Here is a 12,184-nt window from a genome sequence, read left to right on the forward strand (position 1 = left end):
TTCAAAAGTCGAAAAAGGGTGTACATATTCTTGTCTGGTAATTTGCTTTTCATGATATATGATGTTTTTTCTTTCTCTTTCTGATAGGATGCACTAGATACATTGCGGCGGCGCCGACGAGTTGTCCACCGTCTCATTGTATCAGACTTCCAGGTTGTTGATTTATGGGGTGTGTTTGAAATCATATAGCTGTCTTTTTCCCTTTTCATTTTCTAGGGGTATTTTAGTAATCGAAGTAGTTTAATTCTCATTCCTAAATGTAAGTAAACAACATCAATCGTAATCAGTTTCATTCTTATTCCGATTTCACATGGTAAGTAAACAGCGTAATGGAATTAAATTATTCCCATACCGATTCCTCTCTTCTCCCATTCCAGCTGTCTCCGATTCATGATTTATTCCGATTCCAAGTTAGTAAACGTGCCATAAGAGTATCCCCAATGGGTTATATAGATGACATCTTGGTTTTTTTTTTTTTTTTTTTTTTTCTATCGAAGAATTGTGTTTGCTGAAGGAAGCCTTAAACAGGCTGATTACAATCTGATTGTAGAACGTCCAGAATGCATTCTGGAGCCTTTTCTGTCCAAACTGATGTATAGTGATCATCAAAAGCTATACTAGCTAGCCTATGAGCCCAATGAATTAACAGTGTTGCACATCCCTGGATTCTTAATACACCATAGTGGCTGAATAGGTTCAGCTCTAACACCTCTAGCCACGATTCTACTCCTCCATTCATTGAGGCGATCAGTTGCCTCCGCAAATCTCTTCGTACCCTTATCATCCCGGTTCCCTGACCACAATGACTCTGCCATTGCTGAAGTTCGTGGCCAAATTCGTGCATCCAAAACTGTTGGATCTGCTTGCTCAGACCAAAGCGCCACCTCTCCACCTAAAACCAATTTAGCCTCGTCTTCAGTTAGACCATATGTTATATCATAATTATATATGGTTTGCCATGTTTTGAAAGGCCCGCACCATGACCCTCCATCTTTTGTAGTGACACCTGTTTGTTGATCATATATGCTATCGTTCCCAAGAAAGTCACCGTGACCACAATCTAAGTAGTAAAATTCTGAGGATGACACGATTGTACGATATCCAGAAGACACAATTCGTTTAGTGTTGTTGTGTCCATTGTTCCATGTTTGTAAGATGGTATTCTCTCGGGGAAGAGCTGCTGATTGCACCTTAATGTTATCATCTAGTAACACGTCTTCCCAGTATACAACTGTCTTGTTATGAGATACAATATAAGGGAATGTGGAATTGACAAAAAGCTCAAGTAGCTGACTCAGAGTTCCTCCCCTCGATAAGAATGATTGAATGGTTGGATCCGCTTTCCAACAACCTGGTACGATCTCATCAGCACCCCCGTGGTAAAATGGTTCAGGGAATAATGTCGCCACATCATGGATTACGTTTTTGAGCACTTGATAGGTCTTGGGGTTCAAAGGATTTAGATGACCTGTTCCTGGTTCGGACGCGAGTCGGTCACCCCAATCAACTCCTGCTGGCCACCAGAACATATTTGCACATGATACTATATCGGGATAGGCTGCAGCCCATGATCCTGTATGGCCTGTATGCAAATTTCAAAACAATAATTCAAATTAGTCTCTGCCTATTTGATTTAAATTTTCTCTATGAAAGTGAGAATCCAGTAAGTTTATAGTAACATTTCTTACACGTTCTATTTCATAAAATATTTCACTTTTGAGAACTAATTAACCAGGTGGAAGGATCGAAAACTAACCAGGTGAGTCGATTTCCGGGAGAACCCTGACACCATGCTCCAAACCGAACTCCACAATCTTTGTGACATCAGCGGGAGAGTACTGCATACTGGATCCATAAGACCCCTTGGAGGCCAATTCAGGCTCCGAAGGCACGAGTAGCGGGAAAGAGTGGGAGTCAGTGATGTGCCAATGAAACACATTGAGCTTATTGGCGCTCATGGTCTCGATGGTCCTAAGTAAATCCTCAACTCCGTAGTAGTTCCTAGAGGTGTCGAGCATGAGCCCTCTATGCCCGAACAGTGGGGAGTCCCACACGTACACCCCAACCGCCACGAGCGAGGGATTCCCCCACACCAGCTGCGACAATGTCTCGAGACCCCTCATGGCGCCCCACGCAGTCTGGGCCGTCAGATGGGCGGTTCCCCCGGCGGCGGGGATGGTAAGTGTGTACGACTCGTCCACGCCATGGTGAAGGGGAGCAGTGAGGTCGGCAACCGTGATGGCGAGGGTCAGCAATGGCGGCGCAGAAGTGTTGACGCGGACGGAGGAGGAGGGGTTCACCAGGGGGCGGTGGTGCTCGCTGAGAATAAGATGCAGGTAGCGTTTGGCGGCGGACGACAGGTAGCGATGATCTGGAGATAAGATGTTGAAATTAGGGGAGAGGGGGTTGGCCTGCGGCTCAGGCCACGAGAAGTTTCTCGGCATGGGCCAGACATTGATAGATCCCGATTGGGAAGAACCGGAGATCGGAGAAGCCAATAACAAGCTTAGGATAGAGATGGAGATGATGATGAAGAGCATGTTGTTGACTTGTTGTGTGGCTGTTGGCAGATGGAGACACGGTGAGTTGAGGAAGACGCAAGTGAGGGGTTGGTTAAATAAATACCAAGAGAAACGACTCTGCCGACCGGACACTCCAATCCTTGTTTTGCTAATTTGTTGCCTAATGATTTGGCGTTTTCCTTTTAACTTTGCGCTCCACGGCCGTTCGCTATTGGAAAAATTCGTTACTATTTATTATACCTTGACAGAATTATATTCTATATCCAATGCCGTCGCGGTCAACTTACCGGCCCTATTGTATCCAACAAAATTGTTTGGCGATGAACCAATTTCCACCATTTTGATGCTTCTTCTACCTTGTTTCGAGATAACCAAGAATATGCCTATTGAACTGAACACCTGCTGAAACCCATCGTCCTTGACCACTCTGTTTGTTTGGCATTACTATCGAGTTGAACATCATAGTCACGGATACAAATTGGTAATCCTTCACATGATAGTGGTTGTTTTAATTGCTTGAAATGAATTGATTTGAGAGTAAGAAGCAACTTCTGGATTTTGATTCGCATATATATTGTCATGCAATTTGGATTCTAGTAATGTGACTCCATCTACCTTAGGCACTTGTTTCCAAATCTTTGCAACATGATCAAGTTTCAACATGCTCATTTATAGGTAACATAGCAAGGCTGCCGCAAGTTATAGATTTACTTTTTCAACTGAAATTTCGTTTTACTTCTCCTAATTTATGTAATGTGCAATTTCAGACAGATCTCAGTTTCTTAATTATATAATTTGAGATATTGTTTGTTAGGATTTGGGAATGATTCTGAGCTTTTTTTTCTGATTCTTGGATGACTCTTGAGAAAATGTTATGTCACCTTGGTCTGATAATGAAAGCCGTGGAGTTCTCTTATAAGTTCCAACGAAAAGTAATTCTTATTCTCTTCGAGTTTATTACATTTATGATTCATGTAGTAATATTCCTTGCCTGGCTTTGATATTAGATTGCTTATATTGCTTTGTCTCATCTCATGGTTGATTTGGTTTGTAGTCATCATCAGGAAGGATTTCTTCTGATTTGGAATAGAGCACTTCGGGAACCTGATCCTGGAGATCATGAGGAATTCTATGATTCTGGTTAGTGTTGCTGTCATAAACATATGTATTCATTGCCAATGAAAACAATTTTTTTTTTTCTTTTTTTTTTTTTTGCTGTCATACCCTATTATGCATTATGGAAGAAACTGTTGTGATGTGATTAATGAGTACTTTTCTTTCCCCTGGAGCACACATAACTTGGTTTGAAAATACCATCCATAAAAAAGATGAAAAAAATCATCAAGCACAAAAAAGAAATTCTCTCCCTTTGAGAGAAACCCTACCTCAGCGGCGGCGACCAAAGTGCAAACTTCTCGTCCGGCAGCGGCCTTGGCCTCGCTGATGTCACGTGGTTCTGCTGCCGGACGGGGACTGAATGAGCTATTCCGGTTGTCCTTTGATTGGGTTGCTCAAGTTTTCTGCAGGTGATGGTGGTTTTGAGTTTTCAGGCATGAGATCTATGGGAGGTGGCCGATCTCGTGTTGTTAGAGGCTGGGATTGATGGTGCGATTCGAATTCGTTTGGCGGCGTCGATCGGGGAAGGTGAAATCGAGATGGATTTTGGGATGCAGCTTATGGCGGTGCTGGTTTCGTTGTGTTTCTTGTGGGGGTGTGTTTCGCCGGGTTTTTCAGGCATGGCTAACTGGGGCGATCTCGGGGCGGTGGGAATATGACAGAGCAGGCACTGGGGCAGGGTTGCAGCAGTGGTTTCGTCATACTTCTTGTGGCGGCGTGTGTTGTCGGGTTTTTCTGGCATGGTGAACTGGGGCGGACTCGAGGCGGCGGGAACAGGACGGAGCAGGCAAGGGGACGGGGCTGCGCTGGTGGTTGGGTGGTCTGGCGGTGGTGGCTGGATCTCGGGCCATGACATGCCTGCTGGGCCTTGAGTGAGCCTTCCTCTTGGGCTACTTGGATTGCAGAATTTTGGGCTAAGATTTTTGCCCTTGGCCCATCTTTTAAGTTTTTAGTTAGTCTAATTACAATAATTCCTTGTATTAGGAAGCTAGGCATTTTATGCTCTATGTCTCTCTAGCGTCTCTGGAGTAGTACCGAAAGAGGATATCCGCTATTTCTACGTAGTTGAATGTATAATGAGTGGGACTATATGTATGTACCACCTGTGGGTACTACCACTAGCTTCTTGTCTGTCTATGACAGCGGAAGGGTATGTAACGGCCTATTCTGACTTGTGAGGAATATAAATTTGACTTTCATTCAAAAAAAAAAAAAAAACTTGGTTTGAAAAGGGGCAAAACAATTTATTTTTCATGATGTCTCCTTTAGGCTCTTTTTTTTTTGTTAAATACTGCTTACTCCCTATACTTATAGAGTTTCATCGTTTCAGTCTCTGACCTTCGAATTTCACCTAAAAAGTCCCTGAATTCCCAATTTCCTCCCAATTGGTCCCTGCCGTCAAACATCCGTCAAAAACTCCGTTATCTTCCCCTAAAAAATCTATTATACCCTCATTTACTTAAAATATATATATATATATATATATATATTTCTCTTCCTCTCTTTTTTTTTTTTTTTTCTTTTTACCTCTTCTTCTTCTTCCGGCTCTCTCGCCTCCTTCTGTTCATCTCCTCATCAAGATGGTTCCAATCCACAGACCTTTTAGAGGTGAAATGAAAAAAAGAAATAAAAGAGAGAGAAAAAATAAATTTAAAAAAACAAAGTGAGGGCATAATAGACATTTTCGGCAACTTTAACAGAAAATTTTGACGGTAGGGACCAATTGGGAGGAAATTGAGAGTTCAGGGACTTTTTAGGTGAAATTCGAAGGTCAGAGACTGAAACGATGAAACCCTATAAGTATAGGTAGTAAACAGTATTTAATCCATTTTTTTTTCTTTGGTCCCAATGTCCCATCCTCCCTGTTCTTAGGATTTGGTTCTGAGGAAGTTTGAAACTTCTTCTTGAGAAGTCTTCAATCTACATTCTCAAAATATAATACACGTATGCTTGTGTGGCTGTTTGTATTTATGTTCGCTTTATACTTCTTTTTTATCTTTTTTTTTTAAATATAGGTTCATTGTATTAGATGATCATCCAAATAGTCAGATTCTAACATACACTTAAAGACAGAAAAATGGAGAGGTAATGACCAAACTCCTATCTAAGTAATATAAACTCATTACAAGTCAATTTGAGCCCGCTTTGTAAAGCGAACCTATAAACAAAGAACAACTCCGTGTCTTCTGAGGAAAAATCATCTTCTAGCCTTCCATCCGCCAGGCACGCAATTGTGGTATGAAAAGAAAGCTACTTCCCAGCAAACAAATAGGAGTCAATTCTTCATCCATAAGCCACTTTCTCCAGCCCAACTCGAGATAATTACCAATTCCGTATAACCATGATCCGAATTAAGACTAGCACTTTAGAGACCTTAAAGGCCCAACACCGCCCAAGGAGGTCAAACTCTCGGACCAGGCCCGCAGCAAGCACTAAGTAATAGATGAGGGTGTCAAAGCACCCTCCACCCTAGCCCAATTCAGAAGGGAACCGGGCCTACTCAAATGGGCCCATTGGCGATTGAACCCATCAGACCTAGGCCCAGACCCAGGCAAAATGGCTGGCAGACCGTTCTCGTCCCTGCTGCCAACCTGCAAACACCGCCGTCGTTTTATACTTCTTTGTTTCCTATATAAGTTGCATTAGGGGATTAACCTGCAAACACCGCCGTCGTTTTATACTTCTTTGTTTCCTATATAAGTTGGCATTAGGGGATTATAATCTCTTTTGGCTGATATATTTTCATGAAATAAGTTTTTTCTAATAAATTTCTTTTGTTTCAGGGTTTGTTTTTAGGATTAAATTCTGCTTACTACATTGTACTTTTAAGGGTTCATCAGTTTAGTCTCTACACTTCTAATTTAATCAAAAAAGTCCTTGCACTCTCCAATTTCATCAAATAGATCCAATCAGTCACTATTCCGTCAATTTTCGCTGTTAAAATGTTGACGTGGGACCTTCTCACAGGAAAAATTCCTAAACTACCCATCGCTAGGCAGCCCACCGACGCGTTAGTGTTGTGAATGCAGATGGGTAGTTTGGAAATTTTCCCCAAAAATTGATGGAGTGGTGACGGATTGGATCGATTTGATGAGATTGGAGAGTGCAAGGACTTTTTTTATTAAATTAGAAGTGCATGAACTGAACTGATGAACCATTGAAAGTACATAGTAGTAAGCAGAATTTAGTCCTTGTTTTTAAGATAATTCTTGAAGTCATGCTGAAGATTCCTAATTTAATTAGGATTGTCCACCTTACTATAGTTTTTTATACCTTTTTTTTTTTTTCTTATCAAAAGAGGATCTAAGGATTTTACTCTTACCCTCATGGTGACTCGAACCCATGACCTCGATCTTAGGTAGTGGAGTGAGTGCTCTAACCACTGAGCTAACACCACTTCGTCCTATAGTTATTTTATACTTAAATTTAAGTATAGTTAATTTGATTTTGAGCTCAGAGTTCTTTACTGTTAGGCTTATTACGCTTATTACCAAATATTTACTAGTTACTTGATTCCCAGATATGTAGTCATTAGCGGGAAGGATGTTTTTATGAAGTCCACATACAACTCCATATGTAAAAAAAAAATTATAAAAAAAAAGTGTTCATGTGTGACAGGTGCTGCTTTGGATTTCACCCTGAAATCTGAAGTGGCCCTGCGGGGCCCATCTTAGAAAAAATTCTACCAAAAATTTGGCGGAACTTCCCCTAAAAGTGGACTATCCAAATAAACAAACCTGGAAAAAGAACTTAAATCATCATCACACCGACTACTTTTACATTTCAAGTACATCTCTTAAAAACATAATTAAACAGTTTGATGATCAGAGCAATTCGACGAATATAAAACTGATATATACATGCGTAGGTTAAACAATAAGCTACAACGATGATGAAGCTGGCGGACACTATGTCTCGACGCCTACAAACACTCGACCTCAACTAGTCTGCAGACTGGGCACGAGAAACCGAAAAGCCCAGGGAAAAGTATTTAAAAATCGTTAGAGTGAGTGGAGGAAAATAAGTAATTGTAAATAAAGTAAAACAAATATTTGATGCTTTCCCAAATTTATTCTCTTAAAACTACGCATCCAATAGGATTCGTGGAAATACTTCTAACAAATCTCTGGTATTGAAAACTGAAAATATAATGAATTAATGATATCTCAAAATAAATCGCATAAGGAAATATCTCAAATCATACCGTAAATCTCATCTCAAAATCATTTTACAAATCTCAGAAATCTCAATGATTCAAATCATAAATTAAATCTCATAATAAATAAATGCTCGAAAGTAGTACTGCATGCATAATTTATTTTAAAATCAGATGTCCACTAACTGATTTGCAACTACGACGGTCGTCCAACGATTTCTTCCTCGAACTCGATCTACACGTCGTCCTGAACAAATTGATATTATAAATAACTATTTCTCAAGAATCGAAACTAACTTGACGATAATAATAATCGAAACCCTAAAATGAGAATTCGTCGAAAGCTCGAAATCATATCGGAACGAGCTCAAACTTCATAAGTTACGTCGATTCGATAACTATAACAACCTATCGAAAATTGGGGTCGATTTAACGGTAAGATCTTCCCAAATCGAAACCTGAATTTTTGAAACTCAGAAATTCCGATCATTTTCAAAACGTGGACCAATTGATACAAAGTTCATATCAACATGTCCGTAAAACTACGCTCTACCTAACGAACCAAAACAGAAGGTCTGAAGTGGCCGGACACGCCCCCACGCGCCGCCACCTCTAACCCAAAATTGGGTCACCAAACCTACATCAAAATGTTCCTTACAACATCTTCAACAATTTTCTCAACTACAACATTGATCAATTTCAAGTATACAAGCCGAAATTTACCTCGAAAACCCGAAATCCCTAGTTTTTCTTCCGATCTTTGATTCTCCTTCCTCTGATCGAATTGGAGCTAGTAGCTGGGTGGTTTGAACAATGAAGAAGAGAGTTTCAAGATGTGGGTTGTGGCGCGGCCGGAGGTGGCGGAAAAATCGAGAATTGACTGGAAATTCCAAAACAGGTCGGACAGAATTTTTATTTGCTGCGCCTTCGACCACCAAAATTGTCCTATGCCTCCGCCACAGAGAGGAAGAGGAAGATAAGGCGATTCAGATGAGACTGATTTTACGGCCAAAGGTGGCCGGAATCGGCGCCGGCGAGGCCGAGAAGGTTTGGCACCGATTTGGAGTTTTCTGGGTTCCCTCTCTCTGCGTTTTCATTAAGATGACAAGTTTTGGGTTCTTTATTGTTGTGGTATATTTCGATGACATGAACCTAATTGAAACTCTAACAGAGTTAAGGAAATCGCAGAGTACTGATTACACGCATTTTTATGCATGTAATTCTATCTAAAACACTATAAATAAGTTAATCCTCAAGCTAATTATTATGTAATTAACCTATTTTAATTTATTGTGTAGTGAATAAGCAGAGTTGTGGATTTCGGAAGAAGTTGTGCAAAAAATGGAGCTAATTGGAGTTTCCGAGAAAATGACGAATTATTGACACGGTCAACCATGGTCAATGCAAGCTAGGGAGTGAAACCCGACTAGTCCCTTGACAATATATGTGGATATTCGAAGTTGTGGAAAGTGGGAAAGAAAGAAAAATAGAAAGAAAAAAAAAAAGAACAAGAAAAGAAATGAAGCAGTTAATTAAGTTAGTTAATCAAAATGATTAATTACTTAATTAATCAAAGCAAAGATTGCAGCCTTCTCTTCCAAAACCCACGTGCAGCATAGTGATGGTAATTATACATTTGACCAATTGCACACTTCCATTCATATATTGGCCATTCACATGCTGCCACCTCATCCAATTTTTATCTTCTTTCCCATTCTCTCCTAGCCACCCGAGAAGACCAAGGGCCACAATTAAAACCCTTCATATATTCATCCCAACCCTACGGGAGACAACGCTCTCTTCCTCCTTCTCTAGAACAGTAGCTGCACCACCAAAAAAAAAAGAGCAGCCCAAACTCTCTTTCCTATTCTTCAAATCTCAAAATAAAATAGAAAGAGAAGAGGAAAAATAGGGAGTGAAATCCATTTTTCGTCTTTTCTTTCTATTTTATTTTGAGATTTGAAGGACTACTCACACAAAGCTTCAACGATCCATCAAGGGGCTCAACCTCTATAAGATTTAATATTTGGGTATTTTGTGGGAGTTGTAATTCAATGCTGGTCATGCTAGCTTCCTAGCTATTTGTGACTATCCTTGTCTTCTCCTACACTTCTCTACTCTTTGCTATTTGAATTTTGTAATCTTGATGTCTATGATTATGGGTTGTGAGTAATTTCCTTGTTGGGGGTTAGGGTTGTGTGCCCTAACCCAAATCTTGTGTAAAAGATGTTTAATTTAATGTAATGATGCAATTTTCATATGATGGAGGATGCTTATATCAATTATTGTTGGCTTGAAATGCATGTCTAAGAGCCTAGTCAACTCTAGGGTGTGTATTTTGATCATGTCTAGGACGGAGTTAGAGGCTTGAACCCCACTAATTCCTAAGCTAGAAACCTTCAATTTCGTATTCGAGGGGTTATAAGCATGGTGATTTATACCCGTAGCGTGATTGCATGGGCGGGTCGCTTAGTAGTCTAATTCCTCGATCTCTAGGCCTCTTGATGTGAATTAGAGACCCTTGAACCAGCTCTAATTCATGCCAAGTGAGTTCCTACGACCCTTGAACCAGAGTAGGGATACCATGAAAGGGAATTTTAGTCCTTGAGCCTTGAACCGCCTTGGATACGACTACCGCCAAAGTAGGAAATTTCCATCTACATTAGATTAGCTTCCGACACATGAGATTTGGTGAAGGAGCCTCCCTAGCACGCGACATTCTCATTTTTATTATTTTCATTTCATTTTTATTTTTATTGCTTTACATTTCATTACTTTTGTTTAAGTTAAAACCAACTCCCAAACATTGATCTAATCCATCGACTCATTTGTGTATATCTTGAGGCTACAAGTTAGTGGTTTTGATTAGGCTTTGGTGAAAACTAAAGCCGAGCATTGCTAAGGCTTGATGTCTTAGATTAGCATTTCTATTTATTTTCTTTTTCTTTTTCTTTGTTTGCTAAGTGTCTTTAGTTCCGACTACCCAAGGATTGTGGATTAGCCACTAATCCCAGTGGTACGATAATTTTGGGCTTAATACTTCCCTATCTTGACACGATTCGTACGCTTGCGAGAGTTTATGCATCAAGTCAAGTACTTGAAATCCGAATTCGTGATGAAAGATATTGGGAAAACACGGTTTTACCTCAGAATAGAACTCGAGCACCGTGTCGATGGAATTTTAGTTCATAATTGACCTACACAGAAAAGATGCTCAGGCACTTTAATGAACATAAAACCAAGCCTAGTAACACTCCCATGATTGTTCGAAGTCTTGATCTTGAAAATGATCCATTGCATCCAAAAGAATATGACAAAGATGTGCCAGAGCCCGAAGTGCCCTACCTAAGTGCAATAGGCGCATTATTGTACTTAGCACAATGCACAAAACCGGATATCTCATTCAATGTGAACTTGTTAGTTAGATCTAACTCTGCGCCAACACGTCGCCATTGGAGTGGCATAAAGAACATCTTTCGATGCGTAAGAGGTGCGACAGATATGGGCCTATTTTATCCCTATAGAGAGAAAATAGATTCTGATTGTTACGTTATGGAATCGGAATTCACAAATAGAATCATTGCGGTCGCCGGGCGAAGGACACTTACTGCTAGCAGATTCGTCAGCGCCACTACCAGCAAATATGCCCCCGCCGCTGCTAACATATGTGTCGCCACCACTGCCTCCCTCCATCAAAATCCTAGTGATGTTTTGATAGGTTTTGTTGATGTCGAGTAGCTCTCTGACCCACACAAAGGTCGTTCCCAAACTGGTTATGTATTTACCATATATGGTAAACACCGCAATATCTTGGAGGTCTATTGAACAGACTCTCATCGCTACTTCTTTGAATCATGCATAGATTATTACTCTTCACTAAACAGTTCGTGATGCATATGTCTTAGATCCATAATTACGCATATTCAAAATACATGTGGTTTGAAGTCGACCACAGATGAGCCTATGTGCATATATGAGAATATTGTCGCTTGTATTGAACAAAATGAAGCAATGTTTCATCAAAGGCAACAACACCAAACATATATCACCAAAGTTCTTCTATAATCAGCAACAACAAGTCCTCCTCAATATCGAAGTGAATCAAGTCCGATCTGAGGATAATGTGGCAAATTTATTTACTAAATCATTATCTAAGACCACATTTCGAGAAAAATGTGCATAGTATTAGTCTACGAAAAGTATCCGAGCTCCCTACAATCTAACGAAAATCAGAGGGAGACGTTGCCATCAGGGGGAGATTTGATGCCTATAGGGTATTCTCGAAATGTGAGGCATCTTGTACTCTTTTTCCTCTTCGACCAAGGTTATTTTTGTTGCAAAAGATTTTTGTTACTTAACAAGGTTTGTAACGAGGAAACTTGAAAAACGT

The 12,184-nt window shown here is 40.3% G+C and overlaps 1 protein-coding gene and 1 long non-coding RNA gene across 2 annotated transcripts; one reads left to right on the forward strand and one right to left on the reverse strand.

Moving 5' to 3' along the window:
* Positions 1 to 230: 230 nt before the first annotated feature.
* On the reverse strand, positions 231 to 2,649 carry LOC133743739 (beta-hexosaminidase 2). Its single transcript, XM_062171769.1, has 2 exons — positions 1,757 to 2,649; positions 231 to 1,582 (listed from the first exon to the last, which is right to left on the reverse strand). Exons 1-2 carry the CDS (start codon positions 2,538 to 2,540, stop codon positions 627 to 629), a joined length of 1,740 nt encoding a protein of 579 aa, XP_062027753.1. The 5' UTR covers positions 2,541 to 2,649; the 3' UTR covers positions 231 to 626.
* A 122-nt stretch (positions 2,650 to 2,771) lies between these two features.
* LOC133743740 (uncharacterized) lies at positions 2,772 to 4,692 on the forward strand. Its single transcript, XR_009863236.1, has 2 exons — positions 2,772 to 3,003; positions 3,577 to 4,692. It is a non-coding gene; the product is annotated as an uncharacterized LOC133743740 (long non-coding RNA).
* The last annotated feature ends 7,492 nt before the right edge of the window (positions 4,693 to 12,184 follow it).

This window comes from Rosa rugosa, chromosome 4 (assembly GCF_958449725.1).
Source record: "Rosa rugosa chromosome 4, drRosRugo1.1, whole genome shotgun sequence".
NCBI lineage: Eukaryota > Viridiplantae > Streptophyta > Magnoliopsida > Rosales > Rosaceae > Rosa > Rosa rugosa.

Coding starts and splice junctions, on each gene's coding strand:
- LOC133743739 (XM_062171769.1), bottom strand. CDS start 2,540: ATGCTCTTCATCATCATCTCCATCTCTATCCTAAGCTTGTTATTGGCT. Junction 1,583..1,756: donor CCCGGAAATCGACTCACCTG/GTTAGTTTTCGA, acceptor ATTTGCATACAG/GCCATACAGGATCATGGGCT.